At 42.9% G+C, this 25,343-nt stretch overlaps 1 protein-coding gene across 1 annotated transcript; it reads right to left on the bottom strand.

Annotated features, from left to right (window-relative positions):
* Window positions 1-1,878: 1,878 nt before the first annotated feature.
* On the bottom strand, window positions 1,879-22,272 carry LOC139245761 (E3 ubiquitin-protein ligase HECTD3-like). Its single transcript, XM_070871277.1, has 12 exons — window positions 22,222-22,272; window positions 20,671-20,853; window positions 18,425-18,477; window positions 17,215-17,279; window positions 16,100-16,203; window positions 14,949-15,068; window positions 11,825-11,914; window positions 10,115-10,321; window positions 9,531-9,660; window positions 5,507-5,581; window positions 3,156-3,237; window positions 1,879-1,987 (listed from the first exon to the last, which is right to left on the bottom strand). The coding sequence occupies exons 1-12, from the start codon at window positions 22,270-22,272 to the stop codon at window positions 1,879-1,881; spliced, it is 1,269 nt and encodes a 422-aa protein (XP_070727378.1).
* Between the last annotated feature and the right edge of the window lie 3,071 nt (window positions 22,273-25,343).

Below are 25,343 nucleotides of genomic sequence, written 5' to 3'. Positions count from 1 at the left end.
CTGGGCTGCGTGGGACTGGCAGAGAGGTGCCATGGTACTACTTCGAGGAGGAGCTGGGGAGATCCCCCTGATATCCTGGCTAATATATATCCCTCAACCAACATCACAAACAGATTATCTGGTCATTATCATATTGCTGTTTGTGGGAGCTTGCTGTGTGCAAATTGGCTGCCGCTTTTCCTACAACAGTGACTACACCAAACGTACTTCATTGGCTGTAAAGCGCTTTGGGACATCCTTAGGTTGTGGAAAACACTATATAAATGCAAGTTCTTTCTTTACATAGGATTCCAACACCCAATCCCCCTCAGTCACCCAAGGTGGGGAAAAAAAAAGGGCACACCATTGTATGTAGGTCAAAATTAGTTACCTCTATAAACTACATAGAAGCAAAACAACAGCAAGATACTATTCAATAAGAGACTTAGAACAAGTTCACAATGGGTTAAGATCCCATTTTCAGGAGTGACTTCTCAGTTTCTTGGCAAGCAATGGCTCCTTTGGATCAATGAATTAAATTTCCTCGGTCGTAGCCTTTGGCTGCACAGAATGATGCGAACTACAATCTCTCATGGAAATTGCTGTTTTTTTTAAACCCAACTACCGAAGAATTCTCATGTCTTATATTTTCATGCTTTTCAACTTCACACAGTTGCTCTGCAGCAGTGAGACGAACAAAATATTAAAGCATTTTAACACCAAGGTTTGGAACTGCTGTCCCCTGCCCTGATTACAAAATAATCTGCTGATAGTTTTCAGACAGTAACTGGGATCTGAATTTTCATCTTAAATCATCAAGATATCTTCATCTTTATTAATTTCGAAACAAAGACATTGCCTAATTACTTGCAAACTCTGTCTACATTTTCAATTTTGAACCTTTGAGAAGAGGGAGCAGCCTCAATTTTAAATTTGAAGTTTTCGTTTCAGAAATTCTCCACACAGTGTCTCATGTAGCAACCCAACTAACAAACAGAGCAACTAAAAGCAGATCACATTAAAATTACAATAAAGCTTTACACCCATACTTGCTTAGCTAATGGATATCGCCATACTCCCATCCAACCCATTTATATTTATTTTCCCCATTAAAAACCATTCAAGTCTAAGTGAACTGATCTCAGCTCAGGCTGCTACAACTGGATTCCTGTCCCAGGCCAGAGTGAAAGTAGAGGAACAATACAAAAAGATAAAGCAAGCTAGGATTCCAGTGAAGCCATCTAGAAATTGCACACATAGACATCAGGGGATGATGAGATCAGCACATATTGATTTATGGCTATATCAGCCCCATGTGATTGCATCTCTGCGAAGCGCATTGGTACATTTTTCTACATTAAAGGCACTATATAAATGCAAGTTTTTGTTGTAGCAGTCATCGAATAATCTGTCTGTGCTCATACAGGAGGACAGATCATTTGCTAGACAATAGAAGACTGTCAACAGCTAGGGAATCATAGCCTATGAATGAATCAAGACATTCACAAAAAAAATAGAAATAAAAAAAAAAATCAGAATCACTCCCCCAATTACTTCATGGTTAAAGGCATGACCAGAAGTGGTGTTATGCTAAGGTACCTGGTCTCAGCTAAGGCAGCAGTTGGGGGGGGGGGGGGCTACAATTGACTGCAGTATCTTTCGACCAGGGAGAGAAGGAAAACATCCAGGGCTCCTGAACACTAACCGGTGACTCTGGAGAATGCATGTGTGAGAGTATGGGGATCGCAGAGAAGTAGTTTGGACTTGGCTGTGATCTGCCAAACGCTTACTGACACTGCAGATCTATGATCACGTGAACAGTTAAGCAATGCACAAGAGGACTGGTAGTGCCCATCAAAATACAAGAGTCAATACCTCTAGGAAAGGAGGGGAGAAAAATCAGAAAGAGACACTCCTAAACAGAAAAGCAACTGACCTGGAATAATTTGGTAGAAAAAGTGTACTGGAACATGTGGAGGACTCTGGGAGAGCATCTGTTTTCTCAGATCTGTCAAAGAAACAAAAAGACTGAATTTCTGTAGTATATTGTAGGATTTTAAAATAATATTTTCTATATAAAACAAAAAAACTTTTGCAACTTATTTCATTTCCTTTTGTAGTAACATCTAGATAATCTAGATAAAATACCCAACAAAAAACACAGGAGGCTATTAATATCCCTGTCTAGGAACAAAATTAGTCTGGGAATTACTGAGGGATGGTGTTATATGACCACTTCTCTCATCCAACAATTCTCCCCCCCCCGAACACCTTGCCTTCACTCTGCACCTCAACACAACTGTACAAATACCAGGACTCCAAGGGTTAAATTACGAGGAGTGATTTCACAAATGAGGGTTGTATTCCCTAGAATTTAGACGGTTAAGGGGTGATCTGATCGAAGTTTGAGGTATTACGGGGAACAGATAGGATAGATAGAGCAATACTATTTCTGCTGATTGGGGAATCTAGGACTAGGAGGCAGAGTCTAAAATTCAGAGCCAGACCTTTCAGGGGTGAAATTAGGAAATACTTCTACACACAAAGGGTGAGAGAAGTTTGGAACTCTCTTCCGCAAATGGCAATTGATGCTAGGTCAATTGTTAATTTTAAATTTGAGATTGATAAGATTTTTGTTAAGCAAAGGTATTAAGGGATATGGACCAAATGGAGTTAGGTCGCAGATTAGCCATGATCTGGGAATTACCGTGAATGGTGGAACAGGCTGGAGAGGCTGAATGGTCAATTCCTATTCCTATGTCCCCAGTTGAGATTACAAAGTAACAAAAAAAAGATCAATAGCTTGAATCTTGCTATCCCACCATTTTCACCCTCTCTAGAGTCTTGTGACATTTATAATTTCTGGAGAAAGACCGAGGACCTACTCCCTGGTGCTCCATAGCCAAGTACCACAGTGAATAAGAGCATCCTCCAGTGAGGAAATATCTGGCATCACCTGACTGCCTCCCTGGTGGCAGTACGAAGATCAGGAATTTGTACTGTGGTAAACTGCTGGTGTAAACCACTCCAGCACACCTCAGACATGCTTTTCATTTTCTCAGCATCTATTTTTATATTGTTTCCCATTTGAATGTAGGACAGTGGTGGTACTCTCTCATTTTTTAAGAACACTTTACCACCCAGGGTAATCACCGCCCAAAATATAAGCCACTTACCCAGACTTGTCAGGGTAGATGAAAATAGGGGCAGGCAGACGGCTTCTACCGGTAACAAACCTCAAGAATCGACTACGATCCTCTGAAAAATAAATAAGAAATTAGAAATTACAAAGAATCATCTCTTATCTTCTCCCCCACCCACACGAAAATAATCTTTAACCTTTAGACTGAATACTAAAAGCATTAGCAGTCGTGTGCAACAGACTATTTGTGCACTACAAGAATCGACATTGGTTGCTAACATCACAAATCACAATCTTATACAACAGGTTTGTGCTAAAACCAAGAATAAACGTGATCATCTGAGGGCTGATTTAAGTGGGCCTGGATGTGACAGTTGATAGTACTTGTTAGTTGTGGGTGGGGAAGGGGGCACAGACAAAGTCCACCAATGTTTTAACTCGAAAAAAAAAAAATTTTATATCCTCACATGCAATCCCTCCTATGCTGACATGCTGGGAACAGCTATTCTGCAAGTAATTAGTCTGAGATTTCATTAGCGATGAGTTAGGTCAACCAAGAATCTCTCTCCGTGCAGAACAGCAGTCCAGCTCATTTGTATCAAACAGCAAAATGTACTGGAAAAAAGTAACAGTACCTTATCATTGGCCGTTTATTGTTGAGCTCTCACACAGACTAAGAACTGACTGAGACTGCCTCAAACCTATTTCACTTCAGATTCTTATAGCTAGCAGAAGGAAGGAACTTTTATTGGATTAATCTGTGCTGACTGTATTAATGAAAGAACTTGCATTCATATAGCGTCTTTCATACCCGAAGGATGTCTCAAAGTGCTTTACAGCCAACTAAGTGTTTTTGAAGTGTAGTCACAGCTATTCCCATAAACAACAATGAGATAATGATCAGATAATTTTTTTTGATAAGTGATGTTGATCGAGGGATAAATATTGGCCAGGACACTCAGGAAAAATTCCTTGCTCTTCTTCAAAATAGTTCGATGAGATTTTCTACGTCCACCAGAGAGGGTAGATGGAGCATCGGTTTAATGACCCATCTCAAAAGACAGCACTTCCGACAGTGCAACACTCCCTCAGCACTGGACTGAAATGTCAGCCTGGATAATGTGCTCAAGACCCTGGAGTGGGAACTCAAATCCCAGAGCTAGAATGGCCAAGTTAACTATTAATGCCAGCCAGTCCCTTGCAATTATTATATTTTCAGACTGCACACAGGACAAAAATCATCATAATTTCATTCTCTCAATTAGCGGTAGAAAAAGTGCTTTCATGCCCTATGGCTGTCACACACAGTGGTAGAATGCTCAGTCTAATGATCAGTCAACATTAGGTCAGAAACATAAAATGGCCAATTATAATCGATCAAATAGTAGGGAATAGACAATCATAAAATAATCTTCAATTTAGGAACCATGCAGGCATCACTCATTCTGGGCACTGGAAGCAGCTGTTTTTTTTCCTTAAAGTATGCAAGCAGGACTCCGAGCTCCCGTCCATCTGTCACTTTAATTCTCTGCTCCACTCGCACTAAGACCTCGGCCTCTTGTACTGTTCCAACGAAGCTCAACGTAAGCTCGAGGAACAGCATCTCATCTTTCTATTAGGCACTTTACATCCTTCTGGACTCAATATTGAGTTCAACAATTTCAGATCATAACCTCTGCCCCCATCATACCTTTTGCCATCTAATCACTTTTGCCTTCCACCCTATCACAGACCTTCCATTTCATTCTTTCCCCTCCGCCTCTCCTACCCCTGCCCTTGTACTTGTTTAAAATCTGTTCCATCTCTAACTGTCAACTGAAAAATTAACTCGGTTTCTCTCACCACAGATGCTGCCTGACCTGCTGAGTATTTCAAGCATTTTCTGTTTTTTTTTAATAAAGTGTCAGCTGTGGCTCAGTCAGTAGCACTCTCACCTCTAGATCAGAAGGTTGTGGGTTCAAGTCCCATTCCAGAGACAAAAATCTAGACTGACACTCCAGCGCAGTACTGAGGGAGTGTTGGAGGCGCTGTCTTTCAGATGAGACATTAAATCTGCTCTCTCAGGTGGACGTAAAAGATCCCATGGCACTATTCTGAACAGTAACAGGGGAATTATCCCCGGTGTCCTGGCCAATACTTATCCCTCAATCAACATCACTAAAAAAAACAGATTATCTGGTCATTATCACATTGCTGTTTGTGGGAGCTTGCTGTGCGCAAATTAGTTGCCACGTTTTCTACATTACAACACAGTGACTACCCTTCAAAAAGTACTTCATTGGCTGTAAAACGCTTTGGGATGTCTTGAGGTCGTGAAAGGTGCTATATAAATTAAAGTCTTTTTTTTTAATGAATCCACTGGTGACAGTGAATAAGGCCACTCACCATTAGTGAAGTTTGTGAGTGCTTCCCAAAAATATTTGACTCTGGTATCAGACTGCTCCAAATCTTCAAAGCGAGCTTTAAAAAAAACCAAATATATTCAGGTTAGATAAAACTATTGACATACAAACTCGGAACTGCTTTATTTATTGAACAACTGTTTCTACAACAGTACTATTAATAAAAGTTGAAGTGCCTATATAGATATCACAGCAGAGCTAGAGGCTATATGGGCTTAAGGGATTATTTTAACTGAAGCCATGACCACTGTTCGGTCAGTCAGTATATTTACTTATGCCCTGCTAAATCAATAGGTCTGCTCCAAACGAGTTTGGTTGTCATATAATGGCATTTCCTGAAGTGAAGGGAGACCAAAGAGCATTAGGCTGTGTGTGCCACAGAGAGGGAGGATGCAGATACTCGCCCATAATTTCTCCCCACCAGGAGTCCCTGCTCTCACCTGTGCCATCAGAGCAAGTGTCAAGTGGAGGTTGGGCACCTTAATTCAGGGAAGGGAAGAATAAATATCAGAGGATTGATAAGAAACTCCAGGCTGTTCTTGCACATCTTCTAGTAGCTATTTAATGAGCAGCAATGCCAGAGAGCTAGGAGCAGGTCACTCACACCCTGATCACAGTCAAGATGTGTTGCATAGGGATACCTCAAACAGACCGCATAGGCAATTGATTTTACAGGTTTCAGCATCAATGCTGGAGTACATACAGTGCAAAAGAATCATACATAATTCCAATGTATTCATTCCACTAAAATAATTATACATAGGGTTCCCCAGAGAATCAAGTAAATACAATTCAAAAAGAAAATAGAAATAATGTATCATTTACATCGAGTTAAGTACATTTTTATATACTTTTTCTACTCCAAATGTTTCTTGAAGAGGCAGCGTTTGCCATTTAACAACTGTAGTACTGTTTATTGCCAGATGATGTCATTTCTGTGCTGTTTAAATGATGCACAAAAAGCACGTGATTGACAATTTATCAAACTTTTACTACAGAATATCTACCACTAATTTGCCTATGAGATTATAGGCCAGGTTTTAATAGCCCTGTTCACTTGTCACTGAGAAGTACAGTGGTGGCTAAAACTAATACAACATTTTATTATGTTTTAAAACAAAATTGTAAAGTGAATTCATTCACAAGAACTTGCATTTATCTAGTGCCTTTACCATGGGAAAAATGTTCTAAGATGCTTCACAGGAGCATAATCAGACAAAAATTGACACCAAGTCAAAGGAGGAGATAACCAAGTCAAAGGAGGAGATATTGGGGTGGGTGACTAAAAGCTTGGTCAAAGAGAGAGGTTTTACGGAGGATCTTAAAGGGGGGGAGGTAGAGAGGCACAGATGTTTATGGAGGCAAGTCCAGAGCTTAAGGCCTAGACAGCACAAGGCCAAAATGGTATCATCGTGTCATAGTATGATACAGCACAGAAGGCGGCTATTCGGCCCATCGTGCCTGTGCCAGCTCTTTCAAAGAGCTGTCCAATTAGTCCCACTCCCCTGCTCTTTCCTCAGAGTCCTGTATTTTTTTCCCCCTTTAAGTATTTATCCAGTATATATGATTTCATATCTGGATTATTTTTGAAAATTCTTAACCGATTAATAAATACATGCTGCTCCTATTATTTAGGCGTTTTGTTTCATAATGGTAGCCATCAGAATGTCTCAAAACAGATCACATCCAAATAATTACTTTTGCAGGGTTAGGGTTAGGGTGTGGTTTTATAGGCAAAAAAGGCAACTGTTCTGCACACTGCAAGGTCCCACAAACAGCATACGAGATGAATGACCAGTTAATGGTTTTGTGTGGTGATGGCCGAGGGAGGAATGCCTGCCAGGACATTGGGAGAACTCCCTGCTTTCCTTCAATTAGTGCCAAAGAATGCATTTTTGCAAAGGGAATGGGTGGATGTGCAAGAGGCCAGAGTTGGAGGAATGCAGAGTTCTTGGAGGGTTGTAGGGCTGGAGGAAGTTACAGAGATGGGGAGTAGCAAGGCCATGGAGGGATTTTGAACAGGCATATGAGAATTTTAAATTCGGGACGTTGGTAGACTGGAAACCAATGTCGGTCAGCAAGCACAGGAGTGATGGGTGAATGGCACTTGGTGCGAGTTAGGATACGGGCAGCAGAGTTTTCGACGAACTCGTTTATGGAAGGTGGAAGATGGAAGCCCGGCCAGGAGAGCATTGGAATAATCGAGTCTGGAGATAACAAAAGTATGGGTGAAAATTTCAGCTACCGATGGGCTGCTAAAACCCTCATTCCCCAATGTCATCAATGACAAAATAGATACTACAGTTTTCAGCTTCCAAGTACGTACAAACATTTTATTGCACACTCAACAATTTACATCAGTTTTGTCATCAGCAACTTGTTCTACAAAGCCTAGATTTATCCAGTAGTGGAACATTGCAGCCTTGATTGCAGACTATTCCTTACTCCTGGGCTCGCTAAGCCAAGTAGGAAAGTGGACTTAATAAGGACAACCTACACCATACCAGAGTCCTCTTCAAGACTGAAGGGGGTGACATGGCCAGGTTACTAACTTAAGTCTAGAGAAGCACCACAACAGTCACAAAAGCTTTCCCACCTCTCAATTTTCTCCTTTTATCTGGGAAGGTGCCAACGAATGCTAGGATACTGTTCCATAGGTGTGGTCACCCTCCAGTATTTCACTCAAGTATTCATTCTTCATATATGAATCTAGATAGCAGGCATCAACTGGCCGTTCAATCATGGGAGGCAACACAGACAAGACCAAATGCATCCTTCCACAATATTTATTGGATGTTGGGGAAGTCCAGAACCAGGGGTCACAGTCCAAGGATAAGGTGTAAGCCATTTAGGACCGAGATGAGGAGAAACTTCTTCACCCAGAGAGTGGTGAACCTGTGGAATTCTCTACCACAGAAAGTTGTTGAGGCCAATTCACTAAATATATTCAAAAAGGAGTTAGATTAAGTCGTTACTACTAGGGAGATCAAGGGGTATGGCGAGAAAGCAGGAATGGGGTACTGAAGTTGCATGTTCAGCCATGAACTCATTGAATGGCGGTGCAGGCTAGAAGGGCCGAATGGCCTACTCCTGCACCTATTTTCTATGGTTATTCCCCATCTCCCTCCTCCCTTACTCAGGTGCTGAGGCCAATTATAGCGCCCCTATTACTACACCTCAGATTAGCTAACTCAGCAAAACCCATGTACCAAACCCAAGACTTTCTTCATTTGAATGGTTCTGTTCCACACTAAGTGATGCCTTTATCAACTGGGCCATTGGAACAGAATTGGCAATGTTTCAGCTGGAACCCCATGTGTATACTACAGACACAAGAGCCACTGCTGCTACATCTTTACATTCTGTATCAATTTAAAATGTCTGCACAAAGTACCAGCAGTGAGCCTGTGAAACTCTCCAAAAAAGTGCAGCCAACTGGAGCACTAGTTCTTGTATGTGGAGTTTAAGCACAGATAACCATCACTGGTTGAAACGGATTGTTCAATCGTGTACAGGACTGTGGGAAACCTGTTCCTCATTGGTACTTCAGAGCAATTTCTCCGAGTCTTTCTGTGCTTCTAGCCAGTACAATTATGAGGCATTATCCTTGGTCACTTATTGTTACATCACTTAACATATAAGAAAAACACAAGGCAATTGGATTTATCTCTAAGATGCAAGTTGCCCAAAAACTACAATACTAAGCTAGGGTGCTCCATCCTAACCAGGGGTCTCTAGGTATGTTCTAGTCTCAGTGACATTCATACTTGGGCTTCTCTGGGGTGCCATGCTTTACTTGCTTGTTGGGTGCAAAGGAAAACTGGACTGGGAAAAGGAAAAGATTGCTCGATTATCTCCTAAATGGCAGAGAGACTATATACGGCATTATCTGCAGTCTGGGCCTCACATTAAATGATATTGTAAATATGGACTAGGTCATCATGCAAGGGAATAAAACACAAAAAAAAAGAAAACTTGAGTGTGAAACATAGGCATTTTGTACTTACTTAAACGTTTGAGAGCTTCCACTGTGATTTCAGGATCACCACAGACTTTCTTCTCCAGCTCCTGCCAGGTCAGCAGGTCAAGCACCGCTTGGGGAACCACCTTCAGTAGGCCAGCCCTCATTGATTGAATCTGAGGCAGACAAAAGAAATGTAAGCACAGGCACTGGTCACGAGAGATTTTAAATAAGCTGTGCACATCTGGATGCCGACAATGAGGCCAAATATTTTGAAAGCACAGATCCATTTAGTTAAAGCTGCAGTATGTTTGTCATCCAGGGAAGGGGGCAAAAGGCCAACAGGCTTTCTTATGCAAGGGGGACCTTTAAAATGCAACAGTGAATCAAGCTAGGGAAAGTTTTGTATATCCTTCAGCAAAACTTTCCACCCCCAGTTAAACTGCTTGTAATGGGCTGCAATTGGACCACCTGCCTATTCTTTGGTCTAGAATATGGTGCATGAAACGTTTGTCAATGAAAGTACAAATAAGTCTGATCAACATTTTCCAGCATTGCTTCATCTCACCTCCGTCCATCCTCATCTCCAGCACTTCCCTTTTCCCTGCCATTTTGGACTCTTACAATTACCTGGTCTTTGTTCTCTGCCAGTCTTGCTTTCTGTACCAGTTGAATGAACTCTTTCCGATCCTCATATTGGACAACAGTGTTGCTGCCATCAGGCTTCAGGTCCACTACAGAGTGATCGCTGAGTACAGTGGTATAAGTCAGCTCGTTCCCAAATTTAAATTCATACGTCTCCTTGTCCATTGTTTCCATTGCTTCCAGAAGTTTCACCTGCACAGAAGGAATGGGATTGACCAGTGTGCCAAATTATAGCTTGTAAGCAACTTACTTGGCTTTACTCCATTTAAAACAGATACTTTAAAAGGAATAGTCCACTTCGCAGAATCCTCATTACAATCCGCACTTTACTGTATTTTTTTAAACTTGCAGTAGAGTAGTTCTCCAGTGAACCTGCAGCTATATCATGTTGAAACAGGCTGAGCAGACTGAGGATATATGTTCCCACCAGATGGCAGCCTGTCTCGGTTTCTCAGTAGTATACGGTACAGAGACAGTGCAAAGGAGCTGAACAAACTCCTAAACGTATATAAGAAACACAAGACTGCACCATGGTAAACTTACATGAGACAAGAGTTTCAAAATGACCACTGGACATTTTAAATTTAAACTCTCAAAAAGTGCAAGCATCCTTCCACTAACCTCTAAAATACGTGATCAGAAAAAGTATTGATTGAGGTGGATATGTCATTCAATTGTCCTATTCCTGCAGTTCTCCAAAGTACAAATATGATGCTATTGAAAGTTTGAGACACTGCGGGGGGGGGGGAGGGGGGGGAGGTAGAGAGCAGGAAAGGGGGGCAAGAGATGGAGGATTTTAAGCCATTCTATAAGCAAGCCAGGTAGATTTTGATCAACAACTTGTATTTATATAGTGCCTTTAACGTAGTAAAAAGTCCCAAGGCACTTCACAGGAGTATTATGAGACAAAAATTAGAGATTTCAGATTAAGAACACATAGCACAGACAGTCTTTGTTGCTTTGTATCTGTGTATCTCTCAATCCTCTTCCTTGATTTCTCAGATTCTCATTACAGCTTTTACATTCCATTTATCTTCGCCTTCTCCTTATCCCTCCCTGCCTTCCCCACTGAGAGTCTATTGCTTATTTTTTCTCCTTTCTCGAGCAGCAGAGTCAGCAAAATAATATAGAACTATCAAAATAAATAATAAGGCAGTACAGGTCCGATCTCCCAAATCCGTAGTTCTAAAATCCAGAATGTTCCGAAATCCGGACAGCGCGCAGATCGATGGAGGGGTCGTCTGAAATCCGTAAAAATGTTCTGAAATCTGGACATTTTTTCACAACAGTAAATAATCCCCCCCCGCACATGCACAGACATACACAACCCCCCCCCCCCCAAATAATCAACATTCACAAGACACTTAACTATCGAATCGCTGCAAAAGATTAAAAAATAAAAACTTTAACTTACCTTTTTTTGCAGGTCTTCATACCTACTGCTGGCCCAAGGGCTGCAATGCATGTTTTTCCCAGGTGCTTTTTTTCTTACTAACATTGCAATGTACCCACTGCATCACCTAATCCACACATATTTATAACCACTGAACTGTAGTGGATGATATGGACTGCAGCAGAATCTAACAATAATAATGACCTTCAAACAAGTAAACGTCGAACAGACTGCATTCATTAGATAGTCTGCACATAGTGCAGAGAGTGTGCAGGTCTATTTACAAAATATATACAACTCACCAGGACAGAGTCCACTGCAGGAAAATCCTTGGACCATCTCACCTCCTCCCCTGCGAGTTGCTTCCATACAATTCCAGGAAGAGCCAGCACCTGGCAAACATACACATAGTTTTCATTCGCCTAGAATATGCTACTTAAGATAAAGATGGATTTGTGCATATTTCTTTTCTCGACTCAGTCAAAACAGCAGGAATGCACTCCAGTTGCATCAGCAGGAGCATTTTATATCTCATCCCAGTTTGGTATAATTAGCTCCTAGTTAAGAAAGCAGTCAGGTGACTGAACGCCAGCCTCCTACCAGTACAGCGCTAAGTTGACAACCTATTGACACAATTTTCCCATTTTCCTTTGTTCAGAGAGGAAGTGGGAGCAGGAAGGGATCAAGGGTACCTTAATTCTTCCCATTCAGAAAGCCAACAAGAAAATGGAAACATCCAATGTGGAAGAATTATGAAAGCGTAGGACAACCCATATCTGAACATGCATTCCCACTAAACTCCTGGACGACCTTTTGTGTCCTCTTGGAAATAATCTTATTTAAGTAAAAATTGTAGACTCTAAATTTACAAGAATTTAAAGAGGCCTTTTGAATTTTTTTTTTGGGGGGGGGGGGGGAGAAAGAGAACAAGAGGGGGCAATGCAGGACACAGTTTACTACTAGGTATAACTAGGTAACATACATTTTTTTTTTTAAGTTCACAAACCAAGGTGAATGGCTAAAACCCATAATGCAGGACACCAACAAGGTTGAAATGAGTACAAGAAAAGGAAAAGTAGTAAATAGGAAAGAAGCATTTTTAAATTAAAATGCCAGTTTCATAAAATCTTATACCAACTGCCATAATGTGCCTTTGCTGCAAGGCAGATTTGAGGAAGCTGAATGGTAAAATCAATATAAGATTACTACTAATCTATGCAAGAAATGTGCATCGTATGTTGCCACTCGTGTGTATGGCTTGCAATTACTGTGCATAATATAGTATAATTTGTTGGCTGAGAGCACAGGTAGACAGCATGCTTCCAGATTGTCATTAATGTTGTTACATTAGCCTCAAGGAAGTGTGAAGAGTGACCCTTGAATTTTTGCCTTCTAGTAGGTGTGGAAGTGCGTGGTCTCCTCTCGATCTATGGGGAGATGCCAAGTTGACATCATTGAAGTGCAGGGTTATAAAGGGGATCGCGGTGTTGATCAGAAAAAGTTATTCACTACAGCCAAGAGTTCAAATACTAACTCTCAAGTTTAAAATTAGGAACAAGAAAGGGAAACATAAATTCTGGAATAAATTGCCAGAGAAGGCTCCAGAAAACAATGATAGAAATAGGCTAAATAGTCAACAAATTACATTTATAGAAATTATGATGCATGGCGAAAATGGATACATGGGCTTGTGATCAATCAAAATGGGACAGGCATTGGGTTTAATGGCCTTTTACTATTCTTGAACTTCTTTTGTTCTCTTCGCTCCATGTTCCGCCACCCCTCTGCCCAACAACTTGTATTTATATAGCGCTTTTAATGCAGTAAAATGTTTCAAGGCACTTCGCAGGAGTATCATGAGACAAACACTTTGGCATCGAGCCACACAAGTAGAAATTAGGGCAGGTGACCAAAAGCTTGGTCAAAGAAGTAAGTTTTAAGGAGCGTCTTAAAGGAGAAAAGATATAGAGATGCAGAGAGGCTTAGTCACGGAATTCCAGAGCTTGGGGCCTAGGCAACAGAAGGCATGGCCACCAATGGTTGAGCACTTATAATTAGGGTTACTCAAGACGGCAGAATTAGAGGAGCGCAGATATCACAGGGAGGTTCTGGGGCTAATGAAGATTAGAGATAGGGAGGGGCGAGGCCATGGAGGGATTTGAAAACTAGAATGACAATTTTGAAATCGAGGTGTCTCTTAACCGGGAGTCAATGTAAGTCAGCGAGCACAGGGGTGATGGGTGAGCAGGACTTGGTGCGAGTTAGGAGACAGACAGCTGAGTTTTGAATCACCTCAAGTTTATGTAGGGTAGAATGTAGGAGGCCTGCCAGGAGTATGTTGTAATAGTCAAGTCTAGAGGTAACAAAGGCATGGATGAGGGTTTCAGCAGCGGATGAGCTGAGGCAAGGGCGGAGAAGGGCAATGTTACGGAGGTGGAAATAGGCGTTCTTAGTTACGCTGCGGATATGTGGTCGAAAGCTCATTTTGGGGTCAAATATGACACCAAGGTTGCGAACAATCTGGTTTAGCCTCAGACAGAAGTTGGGGAGAGGGATGGAGTCAGTGGCTAGGGAATGGAGTTTGTGGCTTCGGTCTTCCCAGTATTCAATTGGACAAAATTTCTGCTCATCCAGAACTGGATGTCGGACAAGCACTCTGACAATTTAGAGACTTTGGAGGGGTCGAGAGAAATGGCAGTGAGGTAGAGCTGGGTGTCATCAGCGTACATGTGGAAATTGACACTGTTTTCAGATGATGCCGCCAAGGGGCAACATGTAGATGAGAAATAAGAGGGACGAAGGATGGATCCTTGGGGAACACCAGAGGTAATGATGCGGGAGTGGGAAGAGAAGCCGTTGTAGGTGATTCTCTGGCAACGATTAGATAGATAAGAATGAAACCAGGCGAGTTAAGTCCACCAGCTGATGATGGTGGAGTGGACAACTGTGTCAAAGGCTACAGACAAGTCAAGAAGGATGAGGAGGGATAGTTTGCCTTTGTCACAGTCACAAAGGATGTCATTTATGACTATGATGAGAGTTTTGGTACTGTGGCAGGGGCGGAAACCTGATTGGAGGGATTCAAACATGGAGTTGCGGGAAAAATGGGCACGGATTTGGGAGGTGACAACATGCTCAAGGACTTGAGGGGAAAGGGAGATTGGAGGTGGGGCAGTAGTTTGCAAGGAAGGAGGGATCAAGGGTTGTTTTTTTTTCGAGGAGAGAGGGGATGACGGCAGATTTGAAGGAGAAGGGAACAGTACCCGAGGAGTGAGAACCCAGACCGACAATAGCACTGTCTGCAGAATGGCACACTTAAAAACTCATGTTTTACTACTCCAAACACGATGGCTACAGTATGTGTCAAAATCATCTGATAAAATGCCAAACGGTTAACATACAAAATACAAAAAGGGAAATGATTACCAAAAGCTCTCGCCCTCGCAGCGCAGCCCCCATCAGCTGGCCTATCCACTCGTACTTCCCAAATTCTTTGCAGCATGGATTAGGAACATACACATCTCGTGCTTCTCCGGTACTGTTACCCTGGGGCAAGGAGAACAACAGCACATCAAACATTTCTTTTATCTCCAAATCAGACAATTCCCGAGATGTAATTGTGTGGGCAATCTCTAAAGTTAGCTTTTCCAGCTACTTTGATTTTATACAGCCAGGCCCCTACCAATGAGCCCTACCTAACTGTTGGTAGGGCTTATCTGAATACAACTCTTGTGCAGAATCACTGTTACAATTCAATTTATTTCATATTTTGGTGATTTTTTTGTATGAACTTTGCACTCAAGTTGAAGGATGCTGAAGAAAGAACTTTCAGTTACAGAGTGCCTTTCACACCCTCAGGCCCAAACAATGTACTTCACAGCCAATGAATTTTTGAAGCGCGAAAATTCAGCAGACAATTTGTGTACAGCAAGATCCCATAAACAGCAAAGAAATTAATGACCAGTTAATCTATTTTGGCAGTGTTGAGAGAGATAAATATTGGCCAGGACACTAATTATTCCTTAATCTTCTTCAAAAAATTGCTGGAGGATCTTTTATATCTGAACAGTTAGATGTTTCATCGAAATGACAATGTAGTACTCCCTCAGTATTGCACTAAGGAATCAGCCTGGATTTTAACCTGAAGTCCCGCAGTGGGGTTTGAACCCATAACCTCTAACTTAGAGACCGTGCTATCAAAGAGCCAAATTGACACTTCATGCTGGAGAACGAAACACACATTATGAACATCAGGTCTCAGAATAAAACATTTTCAGGTCAGGTATAGCATGCAGAGTAAAGCCCACAGTATTCTATTCCAGCAAAGTCGCTCAGCCCCAAGACGGGAAGATGACGATGCACTGCACCATTTGAGATATTTCCTCCCCCGCCATTTCCTACCCCAGCATTTTCTGCAATCTCGAGTGAGATTGCCAATTCTGTGCCATACGATAAAGAGAGAGAGAAATTGATTAATTAAGATAAGCATCCCAGTACAAGTCAATGCCTTCAAGGGAATAAAAACATTGAAGGTAAAAGAGACTCCAATCACTTTCTCCAGTGATTTTTTAACATACCTGATTGGATGTCCTTACAAAAAAAGGCAAAGGCACAGGACTGTCCGCAGAACTTGGGCAAAGCTCTTCAGAGATGTCAGAGAGGCTGTCGCGGAATCCACCACCTGTTGGTTTAAAAAATTGGGATATTTAAAAAGTCATCCTAATGTTAAATAATGACCCTCATAGATTACAAGATCAATCAGAATGAGTTACATCGTTTATATAATTACTATTATCTTCCAGTATCAACTACTTAGGGATTAGATCACTATTGTTCATCATTTAGTGAGGACATAATTATCCATTAGCTATAGAGAACTGCTCACTAATGTCCATTATGACAGTTACAAAGGGACCAAACATGAAATAAAACGATGCTTGCGGCAGCGTATAAATCACTAAAACAATACACAGGGAGACACAAGATGGCTTGTTCTGCAGTTCATTCATAGCTTATTTTGTCACCTCCAAACTGCTCAGTAAGATTACTGCCTTGTAATCATTATTAGGTATCCTTTATTTTCTATGCAACTCACTGTGACCCATCTCGTATACAGTATATAAATAAGGATATAAAATCTTTAGAAAAACATTTATAAAGCTTAAAAATAAAACAGCAGGTGCTGAAAATCTGAAATAAGAACAGAAACAGCTGGAAATACTCAGCCTATACTCTCTGGAGTTTAGAAGAATGAGACGTGATCTCATGGAAACAGATAAGTTTCAGAGAGGGATTGACAGGGTAGATGCTGAGAGGTTGTTTCCCCTGGCTGGAGAGTCTAGAACTAGGGGACATAGTCTCAGGATAGATAAGGAGACAGCCATTTAAGACTGAGAGGAGGAGGAATTTCTTTACTCAGAGTTGTGAATATTTGGAACTCTCAACCCCAAAGGGCTGTGGTTGCTGAGTCATTGTGTATATTCAAGACTGAGATAGATTTTTGGACTCCAAGGAATAGGGGAATCGGGTGGAAAAGTGGAGTTGAGGTCGAAGATCAGCCATGAACTTACGAATGGCTGAGCAGGCTCAAGGGGCTGTATGTCCAACATTTGCTCCAATTCTTATGTTCGTATATAGGCGAGACAGCACCTGTGGAGAGAACGAATAACTTTTCAGGCTGAACAAACCTTACCTTGGTCGATAATTCCTTCGGAGATAAATTTACATTCCCACCACTGGTCATAGCGTGCTGGCCACCTTCAGGTAAAAAAAACATTACATTACAATGGTATATGGTTATTCTTGAGTAGAGTTCCGATTTCAGAATCAGGACTGGAAACGTCAGTAATGGGAAGGAGGCACTGTCTGTATTAGTATGTTATTAAACCTAAAAAGACTAGCACATAAGTTTGATCAGTTAAATTCAACATTTTTAGTAGCCCTATTCAAAATCAAATTGTTAAATAATCATCACGCAATAAATGTAGCCCACTTATATTGGATGCAGAGATCCATTTACATTGGACAAAACCTGAAATCGCAAACCAGGTCCATAGAGTTTTAAACCAGACAGTTAACACGCTGGGCTCAAAAACTCCTCCAAGTCAGTTCCCCCAGTGCTGTCATCAGGATTCACTGTTCAAACAAGCATACCCCTTCTAAAATCAAAGTAAAATCGGAATTTTAGCTCAGTTTTTTTTCCCCTTGCACTGTTGTTTTGCAGGTTATTTCAGTCTCTCTCGTTTTATAGCTAAGTTATTCGACAACGTTGCTCTTCAGCTGGATGCTCAGAGATGTGCAAAAGCTCGAAGTGGCTGCGATTCCAATGTTATTACCCTCCTGTTCTTCTTGCTTCCATTTAACAGATATGGAAACTCAGTGAAAGAGGGGCAAGAGGGAAGAAAGAGGAAGGGGAGCCCATATCCTAATGCTCCATTCCACAGCCTTGATACAGTAACAAACAATTCATTTGGTTGCAAGCCTTTAGCATCCTTCAATAAAAGAAGGGTTTCAAAGCAGTAAGCAAAAGTAAGTCGTCCCAGTGACAGAGTAGAACTGAAAGCCAATGGATCTGTTGTGTATTTAATTTGTTGCGAGCCCAATCAAAAGAGAAGGGAGAGATGGGCCATATACTTGAATAAATTAAGCAAAAATTAACGTAAACAGCTTCAATTTTGAATTAAGAGACAAACCGGGTGACCTTAAATTACCTAAAAAATATTTGTATGGGGTTTGCGATTCTAGTGCATATGCAAACTGAGCAATTTACAACAAATAAGCCAGAGGTGCCCTAAAAGTGATTAAGTATTGTTTCTAGGCCTATCAGAAAACTCCCAAGCCCACATTTAAATTTTGGAATCTCCCAAACGAGATACCACCCACACCACTTTTCAAAACACTACCTGTAATCCAAGGGTTTCTCACATTTGTCCGAAGGCTTCAGACCTTCAAACATCTGTAAAACAAAAATGTAAAATATTGGAATTTAATGTAATCTGAACAGCTTGTACTCAATTTCACCTGGATTTCATTTGTGGATTTAAAATAGATTAAAAAATATGAAATCAAAATCCATTCAATTGTTAACATATTTCATGCTGTTTGAATCAGTAGATTTCCATAAAGAACCATTTATAAGTCCTCATACTGCCGCCTGAATTATATTTTATTTAATAGAGTCAGAAGGATTGCACAAGATTACAACCTTGATCTCCCACTGTTCCGAACCCTTTGCGGAAGTGCAGCAGACGTGCACTTCCACCTACCACAAGCCCATGCCGCTGACCCCAGTTGCGTACTTTGCGGTAAGCTCTGGCTGGTGACCTGTTGGGTTTGAGTGGTCGCTTGTGGGTCGCAAACTGACATGCTGCTACAGGATTTTAAGTCTTGCAGCAGTTTAAAGGCAAATTCAACAGAGATGAACTGAAATTGATGGAGATCTTCAGGAAGAGGAACCCCCAACTTCATTGACATTGAGATGGATGGAGATGAAAGCAAGGTGGGCAGTATTGTTTGGCACCTGGGGAAGAGACCATCTCATGCCATAATGAGGGTTACAGTGGAGGGAGAGAACTGGAACAGTGAGTGCTACCTCCACAACCACCAAGTCAGTAATACAGCGCAGAAAAATATTTAATGAGCAAGAGAAGTGTTAAACAATTCAGTGACTCATAAGAACGAAATAGGAACAGGAGTAGGCCATACAGCCCCTCGAGCCTGCTCCGCCATTCAATAAGATCATGGCTGATCTGATCATGGACTCAACTCCATTTCCCTGCCCGCTCCCCATAACCCCTTATCGTTTAAGAAACTGTCTATTTCTGTCTTAAATTTATTCAACATCCCAGCTTTCACAGCTCTCTGAGGCAGCGAATTCCACAGATTTACAACCCCGAGAAAAGAAATTTCTCCTCATCTCTGTTTTAAATGGGCAGCCCCTTATTCTAAGATCATGCCCTCTAGTTCTAGTCTCCCCCATCAGTGGAAACATCCTCTCTCCATCCACCTTGTCAAGCCTCCTCATAATCTTATACATTTCGATAAGATCACCACTCATTCTTCTGAATTCCAATGAGTAGATGCCCAACCTACTCAACCTTTCCTCATAAGTCAACCCCCTCATCTCTGGAATCAACCTAGTGAACCTTCTCTGAACTGCTTCCAAAGCAAGTATGTCCTTTCGTAAATATAGAAACGAAAACTGCACGCAGTATTCCAGGTGTGTTTGTTGACTCACTTGTCTGTTGCCTTTTTGACACAATGTCAGTGTTGTCTGTGCTGCGAATTCTGACATGTGAAGCAGCCATGCTCATTCCCTACTCCCACTGGACCATCAATACCCTTGTAGAGATTGCCTAATCACCAACACCCCACACGCTACCAACTGAAACTTTCAGTGTCAGCCCAGTTTGCACACCAACAACTCAGTTTCTCTTTGAATCCCCACCCCCACCATGAGCAGAAGGAAACCAACATTTACACTTGTCTGCATCAGTGTTGGAGGAAGAATGGTGCATAATGTCAGGGAGATAGAGTCCAGAGGGGAAACATGGCTAATATTTGAGATGGCCCCTCAAAGAAGTGTAGGCACTCATTGTCTTGGCTGGTGAGTGGCACAATACACTGATGATGGAGAAGTTGGTGGGCAAGTGGCAGCTGCAGATTTATGCTGAGATGATGCCTTTCTTCCTTCTGAGAATTTAAAAAGGAATTTTTCCCTTCAGTTAATCTAATGCTATTGCATGTTTCTCTTGTTGATTTAATGAGGGTCACAATTCTATGGCCACATACTGATGTTAATGTGCCCTCCATCCAACCCAATGCCAGCCAGATGGGGTTAATGCAATGGAGGAGCAGCCAACCCACTGATTTCCAGTCTGCGACCCATGGTCATTAAGCCCAATTATACTTCTCATTCCAGATCAATTAACTCAGATCAGGGACTGAATTTGGGACCTTCCTGATCTGTATGTTTCAGTACCACATCCACTGGTGCCCTTATTCAATGAGTTACTAGGATGAACCTCAAAAGAACTTTAAAGATAAATTATTAAGCTGACTGCCACAGTTGCCTAACAGCCAACAGGATTCTGGTGAAAATCCTGGTACACTCAAGCAAAATGTTCTGAATTACTTTGAACAGACATACCTGTGTAAACACAGCATTCTTACAAGAGGGATCAGGGGAGGGGTTATTCCGATGCTCCATGGCTACTCGCCGATTGATGTAGAGTTTTGGCATGAAGTTGGGTTTATTGGTTTCTGAATCCTTGAGGCATTGCGTAATGAGAGCTGTACGCCGTTTTGACAGCAGAAGGAACTGTTTGATGTGCTGGAACACAAAAAAAACCTCATTGGTATCAATATCTAGGCTCAGATTTTGCGGTCAGCAGTGAATGAACAGCACCCGCCGTTCACCTTGCTGACATTAGAGTGGCAACTTTCTCTATTCTGGGGTCTGATCCAGCGCGGTGCCCTCTGCAGGGCATCTGTGGCTTCTGTGAGCAGTTCAAGAAACAGCGAGGCTCTTCAAGCAATTAGATTGAAGAATCCTTACTGAAACATCCAGAGTCTACACCAGGAAGCATAAAAAAGGGAGTATTAATTGGATTTACATCATCTACAGAAAGCAGTATAATGATTGGGAAAGACAGATGGAATTGAGAGTGTAAAACATTTTTTTTTTTTAAATGAAATAAAAAGGCTCCAACATTAATTAACTTTTGAAGGTATGAGACTCCACACTTGTAAAATTAAATTTTCAAGGCCAGAGCAGTGGTTTGGCAGCAATTATCATGCTATCAAAAATTCACTTACACTGGAATGCACTAGAAACACAGAAATCTACAGCACAGGAGGCCATTTTGGCCCATTGTGTCCGTGTCAGCCGACAAAGAGCCACACAGCCCTCGGTCAGCAGCCCTGAAGGTTACATATAAACCTATGAACAATGGTGGAAAGGTAAAGAGCATCCGGCCCAACCAGTCCGCCCCACCTAACTGCAACACCCCTTGCACCGCAACATTCTAGGCTCCACCCCAACCGGAGCCATGCGATCTCCTGGGAGTGGCAAACAGATAAAAACCCAGGCTAATTGGGGAAAAAATCTGGGAAAATTCCTCTTTGACCCATCCAGGCAATCAAATCTAGTCCAGATCATCCTGGCCGTATTCGATTCCCTGCAATACTTACCATCGTACCTGCGCCAGCCAACAAGAGGTTATCCAGTCTAATCCCACTTACCAGCTCTCTGTCCATAACTTTGCAGGTTACGGCACTTCAAGTGCCCATCCAAGCACCTTTTAAATGTGGTGAGGGTTTTTTCATCTTCCAGGCAGTGAGTTCCAGACCCCCATAACCCTCTACGTGAAGAAGCTTCCTTCTCAAATCCCCTCTGAACCTTTCACCAACCACCTTAAAACTATGCCCCCTCATAATTGACCCCTCCACCATAGAAACACAGGAACACTAGCCCCAACTTTTTATGGCATCTTTAGTGCAGAACAAGTGAGCAAGTACCTCAAATTCACACCATTGGATGACTTTCAATGCAGAGTCGTATCTGCGAGGACTGTTACAGCACACCCTGTGGAGGAGCAGGGCATGTGACAGCAACTTCCAGAATTTCACGTTTAAATGCAGATGCCAGGAGTTGCTCTCTGATTTACTCCATAATAACAGTGAGCGCTGTTAGCCTCACCATCATCAACGCAAAATCCAGGCCATTATCTTTAGCAAGGTGGTAGGGCATTTCCTGTGTTTGGTTTGGTTGCTTTTTGTTTAAAGCAGCACAGGGTTTGCTGACATAGCACTAAGCAGTGAGAGAATCCTTCACCACAGGCAGAGAAGCGAATAAAATAAATGTAATTCCCCCTTTCCCAAAGCAAATCAACCCATGACACATTATTTAAAAATCGGTTACAAAGGTGGCTCAGAGCCCAGGAAAAAAAAGACTACATCCGATGGATTGTGTGAAGTACGTACAAGTGAAAGGAATAGAAGTAAAACATATCATTTTGAAATGAGGGAGGGAGGGCTGCAGTGACAGCACATTGGACAGAATATTTATCCAGTGCTCTATAAGCTCTTTGTACAGTTATTTCAGCCAACTCTAAGTGGAACAGACAACCTTGAAAGGCAATTAACATTGTTCAGGAAAAATAGGATGAAGGTAAAGCTTAAAAAGAAGTGGGTTCATAATCATTCTAAAAAAGGGAACAAAAACAGACACCGATACTAAGCTGACATTCTGGTCAATTGGGAAATTTCTAGAAACCAGCAAAGGACGACGAAAAAATAATAAAGAGAGAGAAGATAGTTTGAGAGTTAACTAACAAGAAATACAAGAACAGACAACAAGAGCTTCAACAGGTATATAAAAAGGGAGAGAGTAGCTAAAGTAAATGTCGGTCCCTTAGACGATGAGACTGGAGAATTAATAATGGGAAACAGGGAAATGGTAGAGACTTTGAACAAACATTTTGTATCGCTCTTCACATTAGAAGACACCAAAAGCAACCCAAAAATTGATAATCAAGGGGCTATTGGGAGGGGGGGAAACTTAAAAAATCACTATCACTAGAGAAAAGTATTGGCAAACTAATGGGACTAAAAGTAGACAAGTCCCCTGAACCTGATGGCCTTCTCGGGTCAAAAGAAGTGGCTGCAGAGGTTGTAATCTACCAAAAATCCCTGGATTCTGGAGTTCCCAGCAGATTGAAAAACCACAAATGTAACACTCCTATTTAAGAAAGGAGGGAGACACAAAGCAGGAAACTATGGACCAGTTAGCCTATCATCTGTCATTGGGAAAATGCTGAAGTCCATTATTAAGGAATTGTAGTAGGACATTTAGAAAATCATAATACAGTCAAGCAGAGTCAGCATGGTTTTATGAAAGGGAAATTATGTTTGACAAATTTGGAGTTCCTTGAGGATGTAACGAACAGGATGGATAAAGGGGAACCAGTAGATGTCATGTATTTGGATTTCCAGAAGGCATTCGATAAGGTGCCACATAAAAGGTTACTGTACAAGATAAGCACGGGATTGGGGAGCATGGCCCCAAGTTTCCACATGATTTGCTCCTGATTTTTTTTTTTTTTAAAAAGGAGCAACTGGTGTAGAACGGAGTATCTTAGAAATCAGAATTCTCGCCATTTAGTTTGCTCCAGTTCTAGTCAGTTAGAACAGTTTCACTTTGGAACAGAATTTTTTTTTCAAAAGGGGGCATGTCCGGCCACTTACGCCTGATTTCAAAGTTTCGTGAGTGAAAACTTACTCCAAACTAACTTAGAATGGAGTAAGTGAAGAGTTTTGTACGCTCGAAAAAACCTTGTCTACACTTTAGAAAATCAGGCGTAGGTTACAAATCAGGCGTAGGGAATGGTGGAGGGATGGAGGAGGGGGTGGGGGGGGGGGGGGGGGGGGAAGTGTTTAAAGGGAAGATTAGAAACATTAAACACTTCAGTTTTACAAATAAAGAGCCATCATCAATAATAAATGATAAATACATCAATAAATCAATCAAAAAAAATTAATAAAAATAATTAAAAAAAAAAAATCAAACAAAACATTTTCTACTGACCGACTGCAGCACCGGGAGCCCTCCAACAGCGTGCTGGGATGCCCCCCTCTGTCTCTATCTCTCTGTCTGTCTGGGTGTCTCATTTTCGGGGACGGGGGGGAAGGAGGAGGAGATTGGGGGGGGAGGAGGAGGAGATTGGGGGGGGGAGGAGGAGGAGATTGGGGGGGGAGGAGGAGGAGGAGATTGGGGGGGGAGGAGGAGGAGGAGATTGGGGGGGAGGAGGAGGAGGAGATTGGGGGGGGGGAGGAGGAGGAGATTGGGGGGGGAGGAGGAGGAGATTGGGGGGGGAGGAGGAGGAGATTGGGGGGGGAGGAGGAGGAGATAGGGGGGGAGGAGGAGGAGATTGGGGGGGAGGAGGAGAGATTGGGGGGGGGAGGAGGAGGAGATTGGGGGGGGAGGAGGAGGAGATTGGGGGGGGAGGAGGAGGAGATTGGGGGGGGAGGAGGAGGAGATTGGGGGGGAGGAGGAGGAGGAGATTGGGGGGGAGGGGGAGGAGGAGGAGGAGATTGGGGGGGGAGGGGGAGGAGGAGGAGGAGATTGGGGGGGAGGAGGAGGAGGATTGGGGGGGAGGAGGAGGAGGAGATTGGGGGGAGGGAGGAGGAGGAGGAGATTGGGGGGGGGAGGAGGAGGAGGAGGAGATTGGGGGGGAGAGGAGGAGGAGATTGGGGGGGGAGGGAGGAGGAGATGGGGGGGAGGAGGAGGAGAGTGGGGGGAGGAGGAGGGAGATTGGGGGGGAGGAGGAGGAGAGGGGGGGGGGAGGAGGAGGAGATTGGGGGGGGGAGGAGGAGGAGATTGGGGGGGGAGGAGGAGGAGAGTGGGGGGGGGAGGAGGAGGAGAGGGGGGGGGGGAGGAGGAGGAGATTGGGGGGGGAGAGGAGGAGAGGGGGGGGAGGAGGAGGAGATTGGGGGGGAGGAGGAGGAGTGGGGGGGAGGAGGAGGAGATTGGGGGGGAGGAGGAGGAAGGGGGGGGAGGAGGAGGAGGTTGGGGGGGGAGGAGGAGGATGTGGGGGGAGGAGGAGGGATTGGGGGGGGGGAGGAGGAGATGGGGGGGGAGGAGGAGGAGGATGGGGGGGGGGAGGAGGAGGAGATTGGGGGGGGGGGGAGGAGGAGTTGGGGGGGGGGAGGAGGAGGAGGTTGGGGGGGGGAGGAGGAGGAGATTGGGGGGGAGGAGGAGGAGGAGATTGGGGGGGAGGAGGAGGAGGAGATTGGGGGGGAGGGAGGAGGAGGAGATTGGGG

This window comes from Pristiophorus japonicus, unplaced genomic scaffold (assembly GCF_044704955.1).
Source record: "Pristiophorus japonicus isolate sPriJap1 unplaced genomic scaffold, sPriJap1.hap1 HAP1_SCAFFOLD_2340, whole genome shotgun sequence".
Classification (NCBI taxonomy): domain Eukaryota; kingdom Metazoa; phylum Chordata; class Chondrichthyes; family Pristiophoridae; genus Pristiophorus; species Pristiophorus japonicus.
This window is presented reverse-complemented; position numbering and strand designations above follow the sequence as displayed.

What these genes read in the sequence shown, in the direction of transcription:
- LOC139245761 (XM_070871277.1), bottom strand. Translation starts at nt 22,272, where the DNA reads ATGCCCTACCACCTTGCTAAAGATAATGGCCTGGATTTTGCGTTGATG. An exon ending in CGAAGGAATTATCGACCAAG is followed by an intron (nt 16,204 to 17,214) that starts GTAAGGTTTGTT and finishes TTAAACCAACAG; the next exon opens with GTGGTGGATTCCGCGACAGC. An exon ending in ACTCACAAACTTCACTAATG is followed by an intron (nt 3,238 to 5,506) that starts GTGAGTGGCCTT and finishes TTTATTTTTCAG; the next exon opens with AGGATCGTAGTCGATTCTTG.